This window comes from Dicentrarchus labrax, unplaced genomic scaffold (assembly GCF_905237075.1).
Source record: "Dicentrarchus labrax unplaced genomic scaffold, dlabrax2021, whole genome shotgun sequence".
Taxonomy (NCBI): domain Eukaryota; kingdom Metazoa; phylum Chordata; class Actinopteri; family Moronidae; genus Dicentrarchus; species Dicentrarchus labrax.
In genome coordinates, this window is record NW_026136701.1 from 22,610,108 (window position 1) to 22,636,931 (window position 26,824).

A 26,824-nucleotide genomic window follows, 5' to 3' on the forward strand; every position below is an offset into this window, starting at 1 on the left:
TGAACAAATAATAAAGAACAAATGCCAGCCAGTTGGTTTTGACTGACTGCCACACTCTGATCCCAATACGACACCACAAGATTTTCAGTGGCCCCATCTGGCTACCCAATTGTGTTGGTATAATCAAATGAGGAGTATGTAACCACTTTATTGTATCTACATTTATACTTTAGGGTAAGAATCAACAGAATAAAACGAAAATCATACTCAGTCTCTGAAAAAACATTTTAATTTCATTAAACAGGATTTTGTCTGTAACCAAACAACCAGAATATGGTTAAAATCATCTTTTTCCATGGCATGTCACTCAAAGTCACTGACATCACTGTTATTCACCAATGACCAATACAAAGTACCATTACATTATTATAGTTACACTGAAAACCCTTAACTACGCAACCTTGCCAGAAAATAAACCAAACCACTATCAGAAAAACCTCAGTTCTAAAACTTTTTGGCAAAATGATTTTCGGTGTACAGGTGCACTCTGCAGGTCGAAATGATTCCATCTCTATATCACTGAAACAGTACCACATGATTTTATACGATGTTTTCTTCACTTTTGTATCAAGCAACCATTTATCAGAAGCAGGGTCAGATTAGAGAAATATTTAAGGGGTTGCAAGAGAGGGTGGCATGGAGACTTTAATGGGTGGCTGAAATATATACTGATTTAATCAATCACATATATGAATATTTGCTTGGAAACACCCCACAATAAAGACATTTGAACTCAAAAACTTATATTATTGTGGTATATTAATAAAGCATTGAACAGAAATATCAAAAAGTGGCATTAGAAATCAAAAAATTGTTTTATTTTGTAATCTTAAGACATTTTTCCAAATATGTGTCTTTTTTTTACTGAACTTAGTCAAAAATGTGGGCATAACAGATCATTAAATCTATTTCTGTTTTTAAAACATTATTTTCTGTGTTAAATTTGACAGCATTTCTTTGGCAGCTCCAGTGGCCAGACATTTGGATATAGATCTTTCCCTAAACAGAAGATGACAGAAGTAAATATAATTGGTTAGTTAGTCGAATTTGTTGCCACCCATCCCCTTTTGTAAAGCAAAAATTTGCTGACCCAACTGCATTGTTATCTGTGTTGGCATGGTTACTTCCTCACATTTGATGCAGCTGAGATGCACAGCACTTTCAGGTTCTTGTTAACACCAGTGACAGAAACACAGCAGAAAACAATGCCTGTCATCAGCTGTTTACTTGTTGAGGGGTGAAAATATATATATATATATATAAAAAAAATACACAAAGAGATTAAGTTTAAAGACACACTTTAAAGTTTTAACAATTTTTGTCATTAAAATCCCATCTGTGCGTTGGGGTCCTGCAGAGAGACGGTGGTGTGTGTGTTTGATGAACAGCTGCTGTCGATCCTCTTTCTGCTTCTCAGCCTCCCACTATCAGCAGCACTCTTTACACAATGAGTGATTCACTTCATTTTCAGTGTTAATATCAGAATAGTGGTTTTCATTACACCTATGTCTGCTTGACTCGGATTATCTGTTTGTCTCATTCTGATCATCTCATCTTTCCATGGAGTCGCAATCCACCTGAAATACTGAACCAGTATAGTATTTAAAAAACACATTAACTGCCTCTGCGTGCAGTGAACGAGGTGACAGACAGCCACACTGTTACAGAGCCTGTGTTCTGCCAGTGTTAAAAGCTTTACTCTTCAGAGACATTTACAGAGCTGGCAAAGGAAGCTCCCAGCAGGCGGCATACAGCAGGGGAGGAGACAACTTTGAAGTTGGGGTAGAAAGAAAACGCAAAGTGATCAGGATGGTGAAGGGTTTTAAGCGAACCACACGTGTGATAGACATGATCAGAGTTCATGGATGAGACTGGGTTTCCTGCCAATGCCACCATGTTTAGAAAAGAAAGAAGGGGGAAAGAATAAAGTGAATGTGTCAGTCTACCACTTCCCTGATTGTGGCTCAGATATTTCAAACCTTCACATACAAGATTCCTTATACATGAACCCAGACTCCGACTAGGAGCCTAGTTTAGTTGTTTGAATGGTCTGAACAATGGGAAGGGAAGAAGTTGCACTTTTTTTTTTTCTTTGGGAGAAACCGCTTGACAGCCTATGATAATTTTCAAAAAGCACTTCTCAGGTCACATTACATTATAATAATGATAAATAAACTTCTTTAATTCCTTGCTAAGAGAGGTCATTTTGATATTTTTTTAATAAACGTAGATGTCTGTGCAGTTTTATTGGAACATTTTTTGGTGATTTGTGCAGGGTAAAGGTTAATTAACTGACATTCTCTAGTATTTCTCTGAGGCCTCTCCGTGTTAGCTTCATGCAACAGTTTAAATGAAAATGTCTATTGACCCCGCTTTGCTTATAAATTACTTGATTATTTGTACGATTGGATTGTGTATATATAGTTCACTGATGTGTATCCAAAAATGCTATGTGGTTAAAGTAATATTCCTATCTTTTATTAATTGATATTATTCATAGTGGGCTTTTTCCAGAAATAGCCTTTCAATGTATTTACAATCTGTACCTTTCTTTTAAAGCAGCTTTGTGAGTGTCGGAGTCTGCCATTCCCGCCCTGGACTCAAATTGCCTCCCTATGCTTACCTACAGCGTACGTTTGTTTGGCTGCACTGTAAACAAATACACCAGTGAACAACATTGACATATCATCACCTTTTTAAGCTGATTCAGAGAACTTGTTAGCAAACAATTGCTTATTTACACATCTAGCAGTTATATAACAACATTATCATTCAGTCATGTTCCATTGTTCATTCTTCTTTTAGCTATGATTTTGGTCTCTATGCACTCTGAAGGAAATATCTGGCTCTTTAGCTGGTGAACATAGTGGAGCACTCAGCAGCAGCTGGTCTCTTAACTGTTGGTGTGGAGCAGGTAGTGTAAAGAGGGTTATTAGAGCTTTTATGCTGGCAAACAACTGCTTGCTGCAGCTGAAAATATGAACTAAAACAGTAAACTTGCAGGCAACACAGCTGAAATGTGTTAGAAAGCTGGAGGGAACTGCAGATTTGGGGGATAAATCATCACGAGCGACACCTTTTCACATTGTCGTTTGATACATTATTATTAAAAACACTAATTATAGCAGCTTTAAGGATTAAACTTTAAAACTTGGTAAATCCATGACTAAGCTTATAAATTTGGAATGTTTTTTGTAATATAGTGACAGAAAATTCTCCCTAACACTTCTTCTTCTAAAAACTGCAAGTAAGTGGGAGGGAGGGAAGTTGAAGACAAGAAATATCCCTAGAGGCATAGTGGGTGACCTTGTGAAAGGTGGGTGAAACCATATCATCTTAACTAAGGATCTGATGACTGAACTTCCAGGGCACATCCTGCCAATTACAAGTCCTCTCCTGTCTCTACATGCAAGTATCCATCTCTCTCCAAGAGAAACCCAACCACAAGGGGGCGTAGTTTCACATTTTCCCTACCCGTTCGCTATAAAAACACTAATACAGCCAGTATTTCCAACATTTCAATATAACAAAGTGATGTTATCCAGAGATTGTTACAAAGACATCAATTAAACATTTACATTTTTTTTTTATATTTACAGTTGAAACAAGGATATCAACACCTCATAAGTCCAACACTGTTGCCTGTTTGTATCAGTATATTCAAAATTTACAGTAAAGCAACAGAAAGACATCACTGTGTGAATTGTTCTTTAATGCCTCCACATGCTGTGGAGCCACTTCGGCCGGTAAAGTCTCTGAGGGGCTCTGAGAGCAGTGTAAAGTCCTGAGGCGTGACAGGACACCCCTGTGTGCACCCTCTGCTCCTAAATCCTCCAGTTCATCAGGTCATCAGGCCTCCGGTTAAATGAAATACTCCTTTGGGTTTTCACAGGAGACATTCTGCGAGTCGGCCTGGTTGTTGAAAGGGAAATCTGGGCTGTCCTCCTGTTTGACTCCCTTCACTTCCTGGTTCCGATATGTCTCTTTTTTCCGGTAGAGGAATCTGGCAGTTATCGCCAGGCCAGTCACAATCACAAAGATGACCACTGCTATGACACCTGTGAGGTAGAGGAGTTAGAAGATTTAAAAGGCTGAGATACCACATAATTATCTTTTCAAATTTCAATATGCCTGAATGCTTCAAAGACTACCCCAAAATCAGAACAAATGACATGCCTATTTTTCGTCAATTGTACTGCCATTTTATTTCCCAATGTTTTGATTATCTTGCTAGTCTAACTTTCAAGTACATTAAACACCATTTTAAGTCTTTTGAATCGATCAAGCTCCTCAGTTCTGTTGAGCGCACTTGGGAATACGAGAGCAGGTTTCCTTTAATTGGAATTCCAAAATACATCTGAAATCAATTTAATACCACATTACATTATGAAGAGACGGCGCTTTTTAAGATAACAGCAAAAAAGTTTTCCCATCAGCAAGTCATTCCTGCATACGTTTAATTAGGTGAGCTGCCCTTTGTGCACTGAGACAGAGTCAGGCCAGTTTAATGGACAGTTTTAAACGACTTTTCTCTGTCTCACCTTTTCTATCTACGCGATTATAGATTGAACCTTTTCAGTCTTCACTTTGAATCAATCTGTGCTGGCAGAGCAACAAAGTTTTAAATGAGTTTTAAATGGACTCTTGTCTGGCACATCACTCTTCTCTTTCTTGGAGCTCAACATCTGTCCACAACTTTGTTCACCCGAGCAAAGGTAACTTTTAAACTTTGGTCACTTTGTTAAAAAAAAACAAATAGGTTAATATCAATATTTGATAGATGAAATTTGATAGATGAAATCAGAATGGCTGACTTACAAATGATTGTCAAAAGGGTACCAAAACACAAAGGATCCTGGTTTGATACCGTTAAAACGAGACACATGTTCTTGTTTCAGTGCAGTGCAACACAGTGAAAAGGCTGAGTACCTCCAATCAGAGCTGAGTCAGTCCTGATGGCATTGACTAAAGGTTGACCTGAACCCACTGAACCAGACTGGTCTACAGCAGAGAAAGAGAAGAGAATAGTGGAGGAGAAGAGGAGGAAGACAGAGGGGAAAAAGAAACCACCAAGACACAGGTCAGATCAGAAAGAGACACAGAAGAAACATCTAGAGACAAAATCAGAACATCGTCATTCAGAGTGGATAGGGAATATTACATAAACTCACTACAAATAACTCCACTAAAGCATCTCAAACTGGATGAGAACGAGCCCAGAGGACAGCAATCCCAAAGGAAACGTTCCCCTCTGTGGTCCAAATTAATTAAAGCATTGATCACACTGTCATTAGTCTCAAAAAAACAGGGAGGTTACTGGATGCGATTAATGAGCTGGAAAAGCAGCTTTCATGCAATTTCGACACACAGAAATGGAAAGACAACAGGAGAGGCACGCTACTTTACTGTAGATTAAAGGACCACTCTTTCCAAACATGAAGGAGAAACTATGGTAGCTGAGGAAATAAGAAATATACATTTGTGTTTGATAATTTTTTTTGTTATTGTGGTTTCCATGGCAACTATAAAAGCTCCTGGCCAATTGCGCAGCCAGGTGAGTTCTTTGTGTAAGTACAGTAAAGAAATAGGTGTGCAAATTGAGCATTGACTGTTAAGTGTTAAGAAAAGCAAACACCATGGCAAGCCTGAATGAGTTGGGCAGTGTAGCTTGTCATGCTACATAATGAGGACTTCAGGCTTGACAAGTTAACCAAAGATACTGTAATGACTCCCAATCGAGCATACACCACTGCACCATTGTTGTTACTGTCAGCTGCACTTCTCACTGTGGCTTTTTCTTTAGTATGTAAAGATGTAGAATATTGTCGGCTTTATCCCTTGTTAACAATCCAAACGAAAAGTATAAATACTCAATCTTTCTGATTTCTCAACGCTTTCTGTGTTCAAACTGAAGAAGTAAATCTTTTAAAAACTGTTCACAAATATAAAGTTTCGCTTTAAAAAGAAAAGCTACTTTAAATGCATTTTTGGGGGATTATATTCACTGGCACGTCTTTAAACCTTCGGTGCTTTAGTGAGTATTTTTGGCAGCAGGATGGCGTCTGTGGGATTGAGTTAAAATAAACTGCAGTATGGGTGGTCATGGTAATGAAGGAACATGTCACCCGGTGCAACAGTGAGTTTTAACTGTATTTAGACAACAATTGAGCTCTATGGCACAGAAGAGTAAGCTATGTCAGGCTTTGGCTACACAGGCAACACTTAATAATATGATAATTTCATTGATAGTTTTGGGCTTTTCATGAAATTTGATCACCATATTTTCAGACTAAACATCATTCAGTTCTGAGCTTCTAAAACAGTCTTGTATCACTAACTTTTTAAATTCACAGGACCACATCTATTGGAAGTTTCTATGCAACAAATAAACAGTCAAAACACATAATGGACCTCACTTTTGATATGTGGCACTTAAACTTAACCCTAAATAGTATCCTTACCATCATATGAAGTTTGATTATTGAATTTTGAAAATCTTACCAACTTCCCTCTCCTACCTGACAGGTGGTGTGTGTTCTCTGCTGCATAGGGATTGGCCGAAGCCGAGGAGCCGCAGTTGGACTGGACTAAAGGTCCGGTGATGATGACAGGGCTGGTGTCCGGGTGGAGCAGAGCAGCTTTCAGAGGGCTGATGGAGTTAAACTGGACCACAGAGAGACAGCCGGCAAAACCGACAGACCCCAACCTGGCCAGGTCTGGATCTAAATCATCAGACCCTGTAGAAGGAAAATGAAAGAGAGAGTTGAATCCATTCATACAGATTAGAGCAAATGGAAATGACCTATACTGAAATGAAAGAGGCATAATTGCACATTTTCTGTCAGCTATGATTTTAATACTCATGGGCCATTCATTCAAGTAAAATACCATTTTTTTTTTTTTTCAAATCAAGCATATATTTTGCTGGATGGAGAGGTTTGACTTCTACCTTGTACACTTTATTGTGTTGTGAAATAGCATCACATTAGCGGAGGAGAATCACAATGCATTAAATATTACTATAATAATAGTACCATTATTGTATCAGACCTAATAACACATGAATTAAATTAGCATTTGTTTAAAAAAAAAATCAAAATTTACAGCTGCTAGCAGGCCGGCAATGGCACATGTTGACGCAGTTGTAACTTTTTCTATGGTGACTCATTGAATGATGCTGTAGTGCTAATGCAGTCACATCTTATTATACACGAGAATGAAGAAATTCACAGAAATGTTCCACCTATTCATATCCTGGCATGTCTTTCCATTATCCTGCAAGACATACACTGAATGAGTCGGGAAGGATTTTTGTGTCTTGCTCAAAACAACTCTGAGTCAGCAGTCCTTTGGGGAACAGTATCTTTCTAAGGTCCCTCCACTACCTCACTTTAACTCAATACATACCCATGGCCATGACGTTCATTCACTAACCGGTTCACTGACTCAGCTGCAGATTCCCGTTATCTCTCATTGTGGGAATGTCTGGTGGCAGTGCATTGACCTGAACTGATTAAGTACCTCTAAACATGTCATTCATTCATTATGCTGAGTACAATCCTTTTTATATGTTTCTAGGTTTGTTTGTTTACTCCACTGAGTGCAGCAGATGGACACAAACTGACACCAAGTCAGGATCCATAATGCTCATCATCATCGAATCAGAAAGAATGCCAAACAGACGCTCACCACGCTCATTACAGTAGACAAACTGTCAATGATTCAGTTTCCAGTCTGCGTCTATCACTCCTCAAGACAGATGTGCACTCTCACCTCTATCTGTTCACTTTATTGACTTAAATCCCTTCATCATTCACCTGCCCTCCTTCACAGCATTGTAAACAGCAGCTGCGAAAGCCGACATTAGCGCTGTAAACAGCTGCATCAGTGTCTGTTCAGATGACTGAGAGGTGACTGTGCTTTCACCAGAACACATCTGCATGTTGATGAGAGCAACAGGAAACATTACTGCAGCCTGTTTCAGCTGAAACATGCTTTACTCCATCACCTCTCTCCCTCTCTCTGCCTCTCTGTATTCCTTCCGGGTCCATTAGTTAGGCTGATGGATAACAGGGTTGGCAGGAAATGACAGAAAATCCACTTTCCTGCTGCTTTTCTGATCTTGATCTGACTCTCCACCTCCTCTAGGTTGACAGAGGGGAAGACCGGTCACATACTGACATAACGGGGTTAAAACCCACTGAGCTGAGTTACACCATCCTGCAGCTTTACATCCAAAAAGGCAAAAGATCTTGGAGAATTTGTATTAGTTACTCCATAAGATGTAGTGTGCTTGCCTCACATTAAATGTAGATTTTATTATTTTTGTTCGGTTGTTTTATTACAATATTTTCTAATAAAGCCTAGAAATGCAGGTAATTCGTTTTTGAGCACTAATGGACTTTTAGAAAAAAGCCTCTGAAACATTAATTACAGCCTGAGACACAAAAACTCTGTGTCGAATTGAATCAGAAAAATAATGCTTGCTTGTGTTGAATTCAACCACTGCAATGCTGAACACTCACATAAGAAATATGTAACAACAAAAGCTTCTGCATGTTTTCTTAAACTGCACTCTGTTACAAGACTCTAGTAAAGAGCCACTTGAGTAAGAAACTACTAAATTAAATATTATTAAATGAATAAAAACAACATTTTGTTGGGATATATCATTTTCTTGGTCTTGCTTGATAGTACTGATACAAGTCATTTCAGGTAGCTGACTCATGTTTTACTACTAATAGCCAGAATGTTTCCTTTTAAACTGACAGAGCAGTTAATGTGTCTCGGGCTTGTCAGAGCACTGCGATTGCAGCCTGCAGCCTCTCAGAACCTTGTGTTATTAACAGCTTATATCTCCGTCCGTCTCTGATGGAGCCATGACGGAGCCAATTACTGTCTCACCCCGACTCTGTTACAGGTCCCTGTCCAGGACTACACAGCTAAATGGATAAAGCATGGCACTAACATAACCCGGGTTAGTGACACTTTGCAATGAAGCATTCATTAAATGGACCTCTGTTCACTTCTGTAACAGGACTGAGGAGAAGAGTGTATATGAAGGCAGAGAGACCTTTGACCAAACAGTCTGACCTTTTGAAAAGAATAAAGGAATAAAGGTTTTAGTTAAACTGCAGTCTCTTCTCATAACCATTAGTATTAACTTTCACTTTAACATTTGTTTCTAGTAGGGCAGTCTGAAGTCATCTCTTTATCAGAAAGGCAGTAAAACAGGAAGAAATAAACTAGTCACCTTACTTCATACTTAAATAATCCAAACATTTTTGTGTGCAAATTCTGTATGACCTAATTAATAACTGGTTAACTTAGTGATCTGGATGCTAGAGAGAACATAACAAAGTCCAAGATGTGGTTCCTGCTGTGATTGTGCACGTGTCCAACAATGTTATCGTCAGTTCTACACCTGCTCACATGTTGTTCTAGATTTGAGTTTACATCAATTTATTTCTGTAGATTAAGAAAGCACATGCCGAGTGTCGGATGAGACCAAACATTTCAGAGCTGTTGTTCAAATGAGTGTAAGTCCAAGAGCTCTTTAACTAAAAAGGCCTTGTCTCTGCTTTTACTGCCTCCTCACTTACCTTGCACTTTGCCCAACACCAGTGACTTGATGGCATTGAATTCTCCGTCAGATGTCAGGTTGAAGTCTTCTCTGGCATTTTGGTCAATCTGAAACAACCAATAAATGTCTCTTATTATTTGTGGGTAAAAACTTAAAAACTACTCAGTAAATCTGACTTTTGTGCCACTACTTTTCATTATTATTCATTATGTAGAAGTCAAACACTGTGGTGATATCTGAATTTGGAACTCCATTCGTTTATTGTTGAATTTTTAGAACAGTTTTCCCTTTGTTTCATCTCGCCAGCTCAGTGGGAGACATGAGTGACAGAGTCCATACTTTCAGAGAAAAACATTCAGTCATCTGGGGTGAAATTCTCCACTGGAGATTATTTTAATGAGTGCTTCTCTACAGAGAGTCTCACAATGTGGCTGTGGAGAAGAAAGTAAGTCAGAGTCAAAACTGAAGTTTAAAACTACACTTCAGCATTTAAAGTCCATTTAACACCAAAGCTTGAAGAAATACCTTATTCTGCTTTAATATTTTACTTTTAGCTCTGTTTGACTTTTTAAGTGGGACTTTTAAATACTGATTACTTCATTGAGATATCTCTTGACTTGAAACTCTGGTTGACAGGAATGTCTGAATCCAATTTCATGGCAATCCATCTGATAGATGTCAAGACATTTCACTACAAACCACAAATGTCACCCTGTTACTGGCGCTAGAAGAAAAATCAGAGGATCACAGAAGTCAGTAGGATAAATCTGATGGACCTGTACAGTCCGGACCAAAGTGGTTGCCTGACAGACCGGCCAAAAGACCGGCATTACCATCCCTAAAGCCATGCCACTAGCATGGCTAAAAATTACATTTAACCCGAGGCTATATGACTGCAATTAATAAATGGAAAGAGAGGAGAGGAAAAAGTAGAGAAGGTCTGGAGTATAATAGAGCTGGCATTCCCTCAAGTACAGTTGGTGCATGTTGCAAGAACAGAACCCAGAACAGCAGTTAAATTCATGTGTAAGAACGGGAAATATAAGGAAAACTAGAGACACTGAATCTGAACACACCTTAAAAAGCAGCTTAACACTGTGAATGGTACATTGTGTCATCACTTTTGGGTGTGGTTGAAGGTGCAAAAGGGCAAAACTTCCAACCAGAGAGGGCAGTGAAATGCTGCATTACAGCCCGGTATTAAGTTACTTGAACAGTGGGGTGTGAAAGTGAGTTGAATGCACCTTTTGATAGAACTAAAGTGTTTCCTTTTTAAAGATGGATATCTACTATCCAAAAAAACTGACACATACACACACACACCTATAAATGCACATAATGAATATGGAAAATGGGTTTAAGTCCTGTTCCTGCTGATACTGAAAGATAACACCAACTTTTTTTTGCCTCAGATTGATATGATTTATTTTAGTTTCCACATTTTGGAACCTTTGTTTCTCCCGGGTCTTATGTTCTCCAGTTCTAGCGTAAAGATAAGGTTAAGGTTATGGGCTCACGGAACTTAGGACCCTGGGAAAATAGGTACGCTGCTGTGTCTCCTGCAGTGTCTGAACAGAGTGGACTAACTGGAGCATGCTGTGAGATCAACAGAAATCCCCGGAGGAAAAACACTGGCCACAGTACAAAAACAGAGGACAACAGTGTATTGGCAGCCCCAAGTGATTTAGGCTTCATTGAGTAATTTTTCAAAGGGACATCTGCACAGGGGATGGGATATGATACTGTCCACTTGTGTGGACTAGTGTGGAGGCTGCCGGCCATCGGGAAGCAACACACCGAAACTCTCGCCGAGGTTCACCCGATGTCTCCAGAGTATGTTATTAACGATATAATGATTCAAGATGATGGAAACTGGCAAGATGAGATGCACCTCATATTTCACTGGAGCCACACAACACAGTGAATCAGGAGGCTGCAGCCATGCAAGACGAGGTCACCTTGTATTTCCTCTCAGTGTTGATAATTATACAGACATTCAGGCTGCTGGCTCAGATGAAGTTAACCTCATATATCATCCGAGGCTGTTGTTAACAAGATAAGACATTCAGTAGATCTATATATGATTAAGACACTTCATATTTCATCTGAAGCTCTTTTAATGTCTAGTTTGTCCCTGCCGCCCTGCCGTAGCTCTGCTGTTATCACTGGGGCTGTATTTTTGCTAAGAGGAACAACACAGTACTGTAGAGAAGATGCTCCATTTTAAAATTATACACAAACACCCACACATGTGACGTGCCTCATGTGGATCATTAGTTCTGTTTTTCTAACATTTTAGTGTGTGCTATCTTGAGTGACAGCCAGCAACTCATTATCTCAAAAGTGGTAAAACAAATTATTTTAAATGTCATGTGCCCAAAACTGTCACTTTTTGGTCAAATTGGTCAAATTTGGACAAAAATAGCACATTATCTTCATCAATTAGGAACTAGTGTCCCTGTTTTCACAATAATGAATAGTAAGAGACCTCTATAGGCTTCAAGTGAACTTGGCTACAATAACATTTTAGCACAAAACTTGGGTCAACATCAGATCCAAGATCAGGTCAGAAACTTTAACACCCCACTGTGTTAGTAACAAAAGCATTTAGCCATACTTTGGAGCAGAGCATATGGACGGAAAACTGGCTTATGGTGCAGCAGTGGTTGGGTTGTTGCTTCTTTAGCTGCGACCAGCAGCTCTATAGCTCGCTTGGATTATCGGTCGGTCCACAACATATTGTTAGAACATACTGTAACTGACATCAACTCAAGCTATAAACTTTTTAAAGCCAGATCTTAAATACCAAAGTTCGTTTTGGAAGTGCATTTCTGCTCTCGTGCACATTTGTTTTCTGAGTTTTATATATTTTTTAAAATGTTTTGTGCTCTAGAGATTGCAAGAGGGAGGCTTTCTGATAAACCAGCTGCCACAGGACACATCTGGTTTTTAAGGGGATGTCATTTTGTCTGCACAGTGACAGCAACTAAGAGCAATAAGGGTTTCTATGTCTCCATCCGGTGGTTAAAAATGTCACAGCTTTGATTTTGAAAGTAGGAGAAGTTGTCTAACAGGATGTTGTTCTTTGTACTGCAAAAATTAAGCTCAGTTTGAGAAAGTGAGAGTGAGCAGCCTTGATAATTACAAGCAAGAAAAGTCTTATTGAGCTCTAAAATGTAGTTTCACAACTTTGTCAGGCTCAAATCGTCTGCTGATCTAATTCTGCTCTAATAATCTTGGCCTGCGCTCCTTAAAATGTTAGTATTTTTGTGCTCTTTCAAACATTGAATTTAAAGCCAACGTCTCCCAAAATATGGTATAGTGTATTTATTTTACTCTCTGTACATAGGTACATGGTGTAGATAATAACTATATGGTGAGTGTGTGCGTGTATTTTTACCTGCACTGACACAGAGTCTGTCAGTCTCCGGATGGTAACAGTGTGTAGTTGTCCATTGGCCAGGCTCCTCACTCTGCTTCTCAACACTTCAACATCTCTGCTGCTGTCCAGTTTGTATCTCACCTCCAGCTTATCTTCACACACACACACACACACACACACACACACACACACACGTACACACAAAGTTTTTCCAATTTAAACTTTTTCTCTTGATGTAAACACCCAGGTTGTCTTCTCTAATCTTATCTTTTTTAAGGATGTATTTTTTCACTTCAATGATGAATCCAAATGATGAGCATCTTAGTCAATAAAGCTTTGCATATTAAGAGGATTAGTAGTTAATTCCCTATCAATAACACAACTCAGAATCTAATTAATTTTACTAATATTCTGAGGATTAAGAGCAGATTTAATAAAAGCCCTGTGATGTCTGTGGGCTTTTAAGATTGAAATTACACATTGTCCTTCAAATGCATGTTAACATTTATTATACTTTTCAAGTATAGTAACTAATCACACAAAGAACATTTCATGATTACAATTCATTATATTCTTATTTTTATAACAAAGTTTTATTTATCACAAGGTAATAATTATTCGGTGTAAGAGCTCAACTAATTGCTGTTACAGATAATAAATGTGAGTGATTGACGAGGAATTGTTTTGTTTGAGCAAAGGAGGTTTAACTGCAGGAAATAAAAAAACTGAGGCAAACAAGAGAGAGCTTTAGATATTTAATTGGACACTTCAGTATGAGTGCATTTACCTGACAACTTCACGGTCAGCATGAAAACCGTCCATTTACAGCTAATCTATCAGCAAAGTGCTGATTTTATTAGACTCCTGGATGCTGAAAATGTAATTTTAAATTCTCCTACTACTCTTAAAAGCCAAACTCACAACATTATTATTTCACACAAAAGTGTATAAAACACATCAGCAAGTTTTCAGCTGTTTTATTCAGCGGCACACTGACCTCCCACCCATTAGCAGACCACCAAACTTTTATTCCCGCAGCATCTCTCATCAGGTCTTTTTTTTTTAGCCTGAGACAAAACATAATAGCCGGTCCGGCTGGACGGATTAAAAGCAGTAGAGGCTGACTGGGTGAATCCAGAGAGAGGAAAGATCTGACAGATCCTGATAGATCTGGTAAAGCTGAAGAGCACAGCAGAGGAGGAGGAGAGAGGAGGAGAAGGAAACGAGGAGAGGTCGATATCAGGAGAAAATGACAGGAATGAGAGCGAGGACGAGAGGAAGAAGGGAGGAGAGGTAAGATCAGAGGATGGGAGGAAATGCGAAGAGAGAAAAGTAATTGAAAAAAGATGAAGAGAGGCGAAAAGGAGAAGATTTTTGATTTTAGGTTTGAAAATGTGGACAGAATAATATAAGGGAGAGCAAGAACCAAGAGGGAGAAAACTGAAAAAAATTACTAGAAGGGGAGGGGGGGAGTAAGAATTTGAAAAAGGTGTTAAAGAGGAAGGAAGTTGCAAGTGAGAGGGAGGCAAACAGGAAAAGAAGCTTTTCAGAAATAACATTCAGCCTCAAATCTGAATGACCTGGAGCAGAGGAGACAAAGAAAAGGGATGTGATAATGGCACGAGAGAGGGAAGCAGATAGGAGGAGAGGTGTTTAAGAGGCGTTTAATAAAAAATATTGTTTAAAAATAATTTAAATCAATAAAAGCGGCAGGATAGAGAAGTCAAGATGATTTAAAAAGACAATATGACACTCCAGCTCAAGCTTGAGCAACAGTGAAACAAACAAATAAAATAAAAGCATCCTCACCATGCTTGTTGATGAGCAGGGCCAGGTACTCTCTGTAGTAAGAGCTGACGTAGAACAGCACAGCCGGACTCTGGTTGGTCCTGAAGCTCAGGGAGACGTTCTCTCCTCTCAGAGTCATGTCAGAGTAGATGGAGGACGGCAGGGCGCTGCTGTTCCTGCTCAACTCGTACGGCTCCTTGAAGGTGTAGCTGACAGACGTCCCCGACTTGAAGCTGGCTGACACCTCTGAAGAAGGAGAGACGAGCCACAGAGAGGTTACAGTGCAGGCTTTTATTTCGCAATGTCAGAAATGGAAAGAAAAAATGAAAGATGATTTCGTAAGATAGATAGAAACACAGTGTTCTTTGAAAACAATAAGTCACACTGGCAAAACATTAAAGATATCCCAGAAAATGCATACTTTCATTTTTGGCAACTGACTCATGCAGACCACAAACTTAAAACTCTTGATCCTTAAAAGACAAATGAAGGCTTTTTTTGATGTTTTCAGATCAAGAGTACTGCCATTGATTTTTCACCAATGAGGATACTTGATTCTTGTTTTTAGGGATTCAACTCCCCCTTTAAAGAAGTGGACCAAGACCTTTTCAGGTGGTCTTGATTGTCTTGACTTCATTTGAACAATACCAAACAGGTATTAAGGCACCTTTTATACCTGTGAATATGTGGTTACAGGAAAATGTCTGTAAATAGGCCAACCTCAAGGTGGAAGAACTGGTCTTCTGCTTATCCCCCATTTGAGCTCCCCCAGTCCAATTGCAGTGTCCTTGGACAAGATACTGAACCACAAATTGCTCCTGATGGCTGCGCCGTTAGTGTGTAAGTCTGTGTGTATGGGTGAGCTTAGTATCATTGTGTGCTGTATCGCTCCTGTTGAGCAGTTGGAAAGTCTCTGCCATCACTGTATGAATGTGTGAGTGAATGGGTGAATGTGACAAGCGTTGTAAAGTACTTTGAGTGGTGTGTACACCAGAAAAGCTCATTTACCATTTAAAAAGAAATGGCTACAAAACAATAAGAACAAGAAAATGTACTGAGGGTAAAAAACACTTTGTATCATAAAAAATTAAACTAGTCTTTTTGTACCGTTCGTGTGTGAGCAGTTGGTTGAGTCAGCCGAGACAGACTGTAATGCACAGGCTTTATTGGCCCAAAAAACAGTATTATGCAATCCAAAATAACATCCCCATAACTTTACAGATATAAATCAACGCCTCTCTGACACCGTCTCATCATGCAGGGTTATTGTATTGGATTGGTTATGTTGTATGAGTGTTAATAATATTGTGTTCAACCCCTGTAATTCTAACTTTCAGGAACCGTTTCTGAACGAAAACAGAAATTCAGTAGGATTAAACTGCTGCTGTGATTCACAACCCCAATAGCAGCAAAGTATTTTGCCGCTGTTTATTACTTTAGTTTAGTTTTATTGATAGATTTCTTGGAAGTGGAATGCATTGACTTTTTTTATATACTGCATGAACACCATTTATTTCAATTTGTAGCATCTCTGTTGTTTTTCCTCCAGTAGAATAATTGTTTCCCTAGCAGAGCACAATTCATATATTTGCAGTAACTTCTCACTTTGTTTTAATATTGTAATAATGAATAATGAAATGCTCAGGGTTACTTTAGTTCAATACCATATTTACAGCATCTAAACAACTCTGGCACCACCATGCAGTTCTCAATATACCAGCACAGAAGCAAGAGAAAAACCCTGAAACAATGTTTAACAAGTTTATATCCATTTCCTGACATTAAACACAACTACAGTATATCCATGCAGGATTTCACAAATGCTTCAAAGCAAATCACTTTCTGTGCCTCAGCCTACTGACGTAGATGCAGTAAGTACAGTAGATACCAACAGTGGTTGGGGAGAGGGCGAAGAGAGTGCTCTAAGTTATTGAACCCGGACAAGTTAAATGTGATGACGCATTATTAATGCAATTAATTTAATATCAAACGAATGACATAAACAGACTCCAACACATCAAACGGACACTATTTGCATGAAACCTTTTATGTCACATGTACTTCTTGGTGAGTGAATACACTTAGTTAAGTGTAGTAAAAGGTACAAGGAATTATATAGATTCTTAAACTTTAAAAAGTAGCAGTAGTAGTAGTCTCTTATGTTTATTTGCATTTATATTTCCCTCCTTTGAGTTTTGTAAAGGACATCATGAGAATAAATCCTATAAGGGTCTTATAGAAATATCTGCCTTTATGCACTCAATGACTTATTAGACGTTATCTGTATGGAGATACAGACGTTCAGGGTCAATCTCCAGAGTGAAGGACTCTGCTCAGACAATTTCCTGTGTCAACTCTTTCATTCTGCTCCTAAAGGAAGCCGACGCCATACATTGAAGCAACTTTAACCTCGGATGTTGAGATATATGAGTCAGCTACAGTAAATGTGAAGCAAAGCGGAGGGGATGGAGGCATGAGGTGACACTGCGCAGCATGTTGTAAAGTGGGTAGACGGGTCTCATAGAGAGAGGTCAAGGTAGGTGGTACCATTAATGTTTGAGCCAAAGAAAAAAAATCTAACAGAATAAACCCTCTTTAATAGCATCAGCTTTATAAAAGCTGAGGCAACTTTGTCCATACAATTTAAAGATACCCTGTGGAGTCTTTCACCACTATAGATGCACTATAGAGCAAGGGTGTGTTTGTAACATGAAGAAGGTCACACAATTGTGCGAGCAGGCTGGCAACGTGATACACATGGGATATGTTGTAGTATATTCTGCACATTGACAACTGGTTGTCGTAAGATGCAAAGAAATGTAGCCAAAAGGCAACAAAGGGGGTGAAGAAGATGACTGCTAGCAAGTAAACATGGATGTAAACGATGTAAAGGATTTAAAATATTTTTAGCTTTACAAATTTTATGAGGAAGTAAATGCATTCAACACATTTCTCAATGATAGAGACAATACATTTTAGTGAGTAACACTGAATACAAACTGAAAACTGAACAGGGCACCTTTAAGCTTAACTTATAAATCCTTAGAAAAAGTGATATTTCATTACATTTCTCTTTCAAATAGATTTTTAAAAAATTCTAAATACCTCAAAATCACCTACAAAGTGAGATGATTCTCCAGCCAAAGGAAATCTTTACCAACATATAGACATTGGTTATTATGACAGTATTACTTGCCTACGCCTCTACAGTGTGTATATGTGTGTACCTGTATGGCAGAAGACCCCAGTGTACGCCGACAGGCCGCAGTCACAGTGGAAGCCGTTGGCTCTCTCCACACAGCGGCCCCCGTTCTGGCAGAACGAGCCGTAGCTGCTGCAGTGACCCGGGCAGCCGGGTCGAACCCCGGGTGTGATCCTCGCCCTCTCCTCCAGGTCCAGGGTGATGCCATTCAGCTGCAGAGAGCGAATACAGCCCCGGAAGCCCTTCTGTCTGGACGCTGTGCCTCCTGAAAACAAATAAATGTTGCACGGCATTTGTTTTTTTTACATCTCAAGTTTGCGTGCTATGTCGCCAATATCACAAGCAATCAGTGTCAAAGCATGTGGGAATCAAAGCTAACACTCTCAGAACAAATATTCCTGTGCCTGTCCTCTTTGTCCCAGTCTTTTTTTTTTATTTCTTTGTGTGTTGACAAGTCTGTACATTTTCTTTCTCTCTAGTTCTTCATTTCTCCTCCTCCTGTCATCTACAGCAGATCCACATGTCGCCTCTGCTCCCCTAGAAGCTTCAAACTGTCAGCACTCTTCTTATACAATGACACAAGGATGAAACAGCAATAAGGCAACATGCTGTTGGTGGAAAACAGTTTTGGGGACATAACTTTGATCAGCTGTTTTTAGGTCTGTCTGTACAGCATCATTCTTGGTGTTTGAGTGCTTTGGTGAATTTCTGTCTGACTGTGTGTCCTGTCATGTCTGTCTGCATGCAGCTGAAAGGTATATTTCCTTCCCCTTCAATCACTTTTCCTTGCACCATGTCCAGCACCTCGCCAGCAATTTGTTACAAAGTGGCTACAAACCTGAGGTCAATGAAAGTATATCAAAAATACATGTCCAGCTGCAGCCCCCACATGAGATGGCACAGCAAGAGTTTGAACCTGACAACCTGTAACTTCTGCAAAGATCACAGATTGAAATTGTTATTGTCCTCAGAGTTCAGGCATGCCGGCACTTTGCTCTCCGCCTTCAAAGCTAACAACTTCCTACTGTTCAGCAGCAGCAGCTTTTCACATTAATAAATCACTGAGCTCTACTTGGCCCCTTTTTGCTCTGATACAAGTCGCTACCTGTAAATCACTGAAATAGGTGGGTAATGCAGAGTGCAAAATGACCCAATGAGAAAAGTATTTTAATTCAGTTGATAGCTCAGAGTTACCATTTTAGATAAAACCTATGCCTTAACACTGGCTGACTGCAATCATTAGCACTCAGTATGTTTTCTCAGAGACCAGAATCTGTCTGACTGGGAATTCATTTACAATTAGTAATCTGAGAGTCTTAATGAAGCAAAAGTTTGACTGCATCTAGATAACTTGGGTGAATGGGATGTGAGGCAGTGATTCCAAAGTAGTACATAGTGCCTTTTTGTTTTACTTCAAAAAAATGATAATAACTTCCACTGTTTTAAAGTTGAATCCTTTATTCAAAGACAAACTATAACACAGCACTTCACTTCAACTTGTGAGTGACAGCAGTTTCCAATACTGAAGTAAAGAAAATATAAATTATTTCTGGGGAGTGAAATGTTGGCTGCTACTTGTCTTTAAATGCCAGACTCTTGACTATCAGCTACACACAGGGCAATTTAATGTATTAAAAAGTTTTTCTGTCACAGTCAAAACATCAAATGACAGGCTGCTGCTTTGGCTTAGCATTGTATATTGGTAAAATGTTTCCACTCTGGGGAAAAAAAAAAAGGATGTAAAGCTAAAATGGATAGGTTCGCATAGGTCTGGTCATGATTTCCAGGATAACTATTGCTTTCAGGAATGAGAAAACACACAGAAAATAGCCGTCATTCTTAATGGTCTAAGGAGTATGTTTTGATGCTTCTTGGGTTCCTTTCACATAACCCAGGAACACTTAACATACAAAAAAGAAGCTAAACACTAATGACAACCACTGTGCACGTTGCAGTGTCTATGCACTCCTAGATGAAAACAACCATTAAGAGTGAAACCTTTAGAACCTGGAAACTTTGAACAGCTACCAACTGCATATCTATGCATGCCCATTTTTGTACAGCCTTTTCTCAAACACAGACAATGAAGTGAAGACATAGAAGCAATCACATCTGGGAAGGTTAGATCATTTAAAAAAGCATAATGAGGGATCTGTGGAGTAAAGATTAAAGCAAAGATCAAAGAATCCTAAAGTAGATAAACTCCACCTCTGACCAAATGAGCAAAGTTACCAGTGAGACCTTCAAGATCAGTGGGAATTTCAACCTCATATACAAACTCAGCTCTAACAAGGTGATTACAGTCTCTCTAAGTGAGATCATACTGTGAGAGCGCACTGATGAAGCATACAGTATCAGAGTGAATGGAAAAACAATTAGTGAAATGACGATCAAAGCAATCATCAAAGGAAAAGTGCGTGGCTCAAAATACAAAGAACATCATCCTGCAGGCCCAAAAAGCAAAGTGTAGAAAGAGAGAACAAAGTCAAAACCGGGGAGTTTGGGAAAGGAAAACTCTGGAGCTGAGAGAGCTTCAACCACGTATCCAACGGTAGGCTACAGCCTCTGCTCTGAGGGGAGAGGAGCAGGGATGACATGAAAGCAAGATATTATGCAAAACACAAACAGAGTAGAATTAATGATCAAGGAGTCCAGTAGGTCTGCAACTAATTATTTTTTAATCATCAAAATTATGCTAAAATATTTAAGACTAGCAGCAGGGCTCTAGTGATGGCAATGTCGGTCTGAAGGTCAAATCAGAACCTTGGTCCAGTAGTGAATGTCTTAACTACTATTGCAAGACATTCATGTTCCCAGAGGATGACTCATACTGACTTTTGTGATCAGACTTTCACTTTTTCCATTACTTCTGTTTCTGACCAAATATCTGCAAAACTAATGACAGTCCTATCATCACCTTCAGCTGTAGCAAAAGGTAGCATGATAATGCGCTAAATTAAGATTGATGATGAACATGGTGAACATAATCCCTGCGTAACCTCAGTCTGTTAGCACTGTCATTGTGAGCATGTTAACATCACATCGCAGCTCCACTAGCCTGGCTGTAGACTCACATTATTTGATTAGAAGACTAAGAACAAGTACACATTCAAACTGCTTGTGTATTTACTTTACAGTTAGATACCAGAGAAAAAAGCAAGAAATTCTCTGAAACCAGACATTTTTGAATGACCCTCCCCTCTAAAATGAGTCCCGTACACTCCGCACAAGGCTCCAACATATCACACGGACAGGCAAAGCAATTTTCAAGGTCAAAACACTGTGTGCTTGAAAATAAGGCCCGATATGAGGATTTGATTTAGCCTCTGCTGCAGTAACATTGAGGGTTTGCGAAGTTGAAGTCAAGCGATATCTCAGAAGCAGTCTAAAAACAGTCGCTTTACTTTTAAAATAAACACAAATTCTGTGTCTGCTGGCACCATTCACAAGATGCAGAAAAACAAATATCTTGACACACCAGCCAACACGGAGGCCAATAAACTACTGCTTATCTATCCAAGCCAGGCAATACAACAAGTAAAGTGAAATGCTGCTTGCAATGAATGAGAAACTCTTTCAAATACAACTGCTGTGTGTGGATATTTTTTTACAAATATCAGGCAATAAAGAAACTTGAAAAGCAATACTATGGTTTATAAATCCATACCGGGCAATAAAACGGGTTATTAATCGAAACAATGTAATTCACTGCCATATAAAGGAATAATTAAGGCTTATAAATACACTGTTTATGGAATTATGGCTTAATAATTCACAGAAGACAACACTGCTTTATTTATTTATTCAAATAAGTAAGTGACTTATAAATCTGCGGAGGTCTCATTAATGCACTGTATGTGATAATGTATCTATTCAAAATGCAAACATGGATTAGAAATCCAAACAAAAGCAAACATTTTTCCTTATAAAATTGTCGAAGGCAGGATTATGGCACATGGAATGAGATGTGAGATACATAATCTCACATCTTGTACAGCAATGTTGTGGCTTATGATTGCATACAAGCTGAGCTGATAATAATAATAATAATAATAATAACAATATAATAATAATAATAACAATAATAATAATAATAATAATAATAATAATAATAATTATTATTATTATTATTATTATTATTATTTATTTATATATTGTGTACTTTACTTTTACATTTTGGACACTTTAACAGAAAATATATTATATGTAACCATCCTGGGAAATAACACCAGCACATTTCCATTCAAACACACATATCAGACTTATTCCAGTGAGTTGTACTGCTACTTCAAACATACAAGTTAAGGCTGATGGTGGTGACCTCAGAGTAGATTATCGACTAAACGCATTCAGCCAATCAATATTCAGCTCGATATCCCTGCTGCTGCTGCTGCTGCTGCCTTCTTCCAATCTCATCACTGTTTGTTGGTTTGTTTTCCCTCCACAGTGTGTGTTTACTGATATGAAGTGACATAAATAATATTTGCAGAATGATGAGACCTGATAATAAATTGATTTTTTTCCCTGTCCTGTAGGTCTGCAGATGGAGAGTAAACAGATAATTTAAAATGTAGAATTGAACTGATGAAGTTGTAATAAGCATGGACGCAGTATTGATAACGTTTGTATTAGAGATGGATAATTACACGACTTCCTAATGAATAATTCACAGGTTTACAGATTATTTAAAGACTCTCACTGCAAGAAACCACATCACACATTACAGTATATAATACTGCTCCCTGATGCATGCTTTATTTATTAAATGTGATTATTCAGTGGTCAGAAATCATCGACTCAGCACATTCATATTCGATAGTGCTGGGCACCTGATGGCATTTGGCCAATATCTGTTTAGCACTTTGAAACAGAATATTTATTTTCCTTTTAGAGTATGTAAATTCATAGGATGAGGTCAGACTTGCTTTCTTGGGGCTTGGATCTCAGTCTATTAAGAGTTTACACTGTAGGGCTGTGCATAAAGAAGTAGCAGAAGCCCCATATGTGCAGACTCGGCACCTTTCATATCCAATACAGCTGAGCAGACAACAAGAGTCAGCCAACAGTAGATTAACGTGAAAGAACAGAATATTTTCAGCCCTTTTAATCCCAGTCCGGGGGGAATGCACAGCGCTCTGCAGGATCACAACGGAAGTACCTGCTAATGATCTGTAAACTTTACTTTTCGATTAGGTTTAGCTGTTGAGGGAGAGTAGCAGACAGTACTGGGTAACCTATACTGTATATTTAAAAGTGTCATATTGTCATCCTCTGTATTTATCACCACTTTGCGGAAATTAGTCAATAACAGTTTAGCATGTGTGAAACAGTTTCGATTAGACAAAATTTACTAGACAAAATGATTATTTTAGTTGATATTTTCAAATCTAAAGTCGTATCCTTTAACTTTTAAAAAACACAAATGATCTACTTCTTTCGGAGGTTGTCATGTCTTCCCAGCCTGATAATATATTGTTTGAATAGTGCTATGGATCAGTGTTTTTTTGAGTGAGTGCCCGATTTGGTAGCATCATGTGCACGCAAATTAGGAGAACACAGTCTAATGTTCCAATAATGGAAAGTTGGTGATAAAAAAACAAATGTTTTTTAACTTAAAATATTGAATAATTTAAACAAATGTGTGTCATCAATCATTATTGATTGCTGAATGAGCCAACACAATGGTGATTGAGCCTTTGGGAAACTGATGAAAGTATTGCAATAGTTAAATAGTTGCAGTATTACTAACAGTTCTGGCAAAAAATACTGTATTAACTTACTGCTAATGCAAACCAAACATATCCAACTGCTACAGCTGCACATTAAAAGCATTTAATTGTTTTTTATGAAGTAGTCAGGAAATGTTCACCACCATTCACCTGTCACCATTGTTCTTCCAAATGCCTTTATAAACTAAGTCAATGGTAATTTTCTGCATTTTTGACAGATTTGTTTTAAATATTGCAAAGAATAACGGAACAAGAAGGAGCAGCCGCTGTGAAATGAAGTGCTGCAGGCGACAGGCTGCATAGGTAACCAGCTGCTTTCATTGTGCCCGGCGATTCGCAGACTCATGCCATGTGCAGTGTAAAATTAGATCACGGTTGCTTGCTGAACGTTAGAAAAAAGGCCAATTATTGCCTGAGCTCTTTATTAAAATGATAATAGTTTGTTTGGCTGCCCCCAGAATTGGGACCTGTAGTATTAAACTGCACTTGCTGTTACCACCACTAACTACTTGTGTCAACCAGGAGTGAAATCTTACGCCTTGTAACTAAGAGAGTTTTTCTGCCGGGGGAGACTAAACAAACATTTGACTAAAAGTTCTGTGATCAAGCTGCCGACTTCAAGATGAGCTGCAGAGACAGACACTACTGGTTCTCTTGAGAGCAAAGAGGATATGAGAAACAAGGCAAGTGTGTGAATGTGGAGAGATATGGAAAGCCAGAAAGAGATTGTGATTCCAATCCCACAAGACTTGAGACAGGGCCTTGAACCAGCACAGAGACTAATGAGGCCAGAATTCACAACTCACACACACATTTATACTATTGTAATAGTCTGTGTTATATTCGTAAATAGTCCCTTTATAGAAGAAACAAATTAACCAGATCATTTAAAATGCATCTGAGTGCATCACACTCCTCACCTATGAACAGCTGGCTGTTCAGCTGCAGGTGGAAGTGTCCGTCAGTAGGAGCCTCCTGTGTGGCAGCAGGCAGTTCATCCAATCGAAGCGACGCTTCTTTGATGTTCCGCTCGGCTCGGACTCGATGCCACCGGTTGTCATTCAGCAGGATGCTCGACTCCACGCGAACCTCCAACGGCCCGTTACCCACATCGAAGGAGAAAACCACCTGAGTGGAGGCTGACGGAGGGGAAAAGAAAGGGGTGACAGAGAAGAAAGGTGGATAGCAAGTAGGGTGATTGATGTAGATAATGGAGAAAGAGAGGGAGATGGAAGGAAGGAAGGGAGCATAGGGAAGTATCAAAAGAGAAAAAACATGATTAATGGACTGTGGGAGTCATATTAGGATGAGATTATTGATTGTCGAACCAACCAATTTCATTAGACATCTTACCATTTGTTTGCCAAACGTTATAAAATGACTCTGTTGTCTGATGAAGCCAATGTATTTTATTGTGTAAATATAATTTTGAATTATTATTCTACAAATAAAACAACCATAATACAGCGCTTTCATTCAACTGCCACACAGAACCAAATACAATCAAGCGAAAATTAAGTCTGTCAATCAACATTTTCTTTCAAGTTTTTTCTAGGAAAAGAAAAATTTATCTGATATTGATGAGTCCGGCTTTTGTTGGGATAGAGAACTCATTCATTAAGCCCACAGACTACACATCATCATTTCATTTATGCAAACCAGATACACCCACAGTGTCAAGATTAATGAAAATGTATTTTTAAATAAAAAGCTGGTATGAATCTTCACTTCATAGCTGCATATTTTCACACAGCCCCTACAGTCCATCTAAGACCTGCCAATGCCACAACTGGGAATAGAAACAGGGGCTTTAACAAGCAGGTAGGTTGGACCAAACAAGCAGATGTGGGGGGGGGATGTAAGGCTCCCTGGGATGTGGTTTAATTACTTTTTCACAGCAAAACAACAAACACAAAAGCCAACAGAGCTCCTAACTAAGCAGACTGGGTATAGTTCTCACAGGACAACAACAAACACAAGACTAGAGAGTCTGGCAAGAAGTTATGAACTGATTACGTGGAAGAACTTGCAATCTGAAAGGAAAAAAGCAACACAAGCAACCTCCCAAGTAGAGGCAGGTGCAGATTCTATTCTGGGCTTCTTGCTCTCAGGCAGTATTCATTCAAGTACTGCACTTGTACAGTTTTTAGGTACTTAATGGACAAAAGGATTATTTTATACTACTTCATATATATAGTCCACTTCATGTCAGGGAAATATTGTACTCTTGTGAACAGATATTTTATAAAAACAAATGATGATGATGATCCATAAAATATACTGTATTGTTACAGATTAAAAATGCTGGCTCTGCAATTACGGCTACAAACAGGGTATAATACAATAATAGTACAGTATTAAGAAATAACCCAGAAATAGTACTTTGCTTTAAGTACTAAAGTACTAGAGTATAGTTTTAAGGTTTACTTTTACTACAGCTGCACTGGGTAAAGTTTCTCTCTGAGCAGCAGCATCATGAATCAGGACCACGGCCAGCTCCTAGGCTCTGTTGGCACTGGCCTGTTTCAGCACCACGGACAGCTCCTCCGTGCCGAGCGTCTGTAATAGCTCCCTATCAGGATGTCTGCTCAGCTTTCTCTTTGTTCTCTCCACCAGCAGCAAAAAGATTTAAGAGAATGCAGGCCAAGCTAACCATCATCCTTCATGTTGTGCTGGTGGAAGGTGGGGATGTATTACTATGGGAGAACAAAACAAGATGAAACAATATCCCAGCATCCTATAGTAACTTCATTTTTGAAATTGTTCTCAGGCTCAGCCACAGTGTTACAGAGCGATCTGAGGAAGCCGGCAACAGAGCAGCAGTATTCAGAGCTGGAACAACCACGCTGACAATGATTTCCCCCGAGGAGAGAGGCAGTTGGTGCAGCAGTGTCCCTGTATTAGATTCTCTGTGTGTCCCTTCAAATCCCATTTCTACAACAACTCCCTCCGAAATGCAACATAACATAAAAAGAAACAGAAAACAACAAACTAAACTAAACTAAATAGGTAAAGTGAATGATCTTTAGAAGGGCTCTAATAACTGCTTTAAGGCATTTATATAACCTGCCCTTAATGACACACACCACTGCTGCCCATAAATGTGAACCTCATACCATCCGCAATACTGTCATAACCAT

General features: G+C 38.9%; 1 protein-coding gene across 2 annotated transcripts in view; it reads right to left on the reverse strand.

The window, feature by feature from the left end:
* Window positions 1–211: 211 nt before the first annotated feature.
* LOC127369419 (contactin-associated protein-like 4) overlaps window positions 212–26,824 on the reverse strand; it is a 98,007-nt gene continuing 71,394 nt past the window's right edge. The window contains exons 17-24 of one of the 2 annotated variants that reach the window (XM_051410791.1): window positions 24,605–24,823; window positions 17,981–18,220; window positions 14,775–14,999; window positions 12,984–13,117; window positions 9,603–9,690; window positions 6,519–6,737; window positions 4,930–5,001; window positions 212–4,058 (exon numbers count right to left, since the gene is read on the reverse strand). In XM_051410791.1, coding sequence (XP_051266751.1) covers window positions 3,862–4,058; window positions 4,930–5,001; window positions 6,519–6,737; window positions 9,603–9,690; window positions 12,984–13,117; window positions 14,775–14,999; window positions 17,981–18,220; window positions 24,605–24,823 — 1,394 coding nt within the window. In that variant the 3' untranslated portion in view covers window positions 212–3,861. The remainder of the gene's footprint in view (window positions 4,059–4,929; window positions 5,002–6,518; window positions 6,738–9,602; window positions 9,691–12,983; window positions 13,118–14,774; window positions 15,000–17,980; window positions 18,221–24,604; window positions 24,824–26,824) is intronic. The other variant, XM_051410800.1, reaches the window with a different exon arrangement.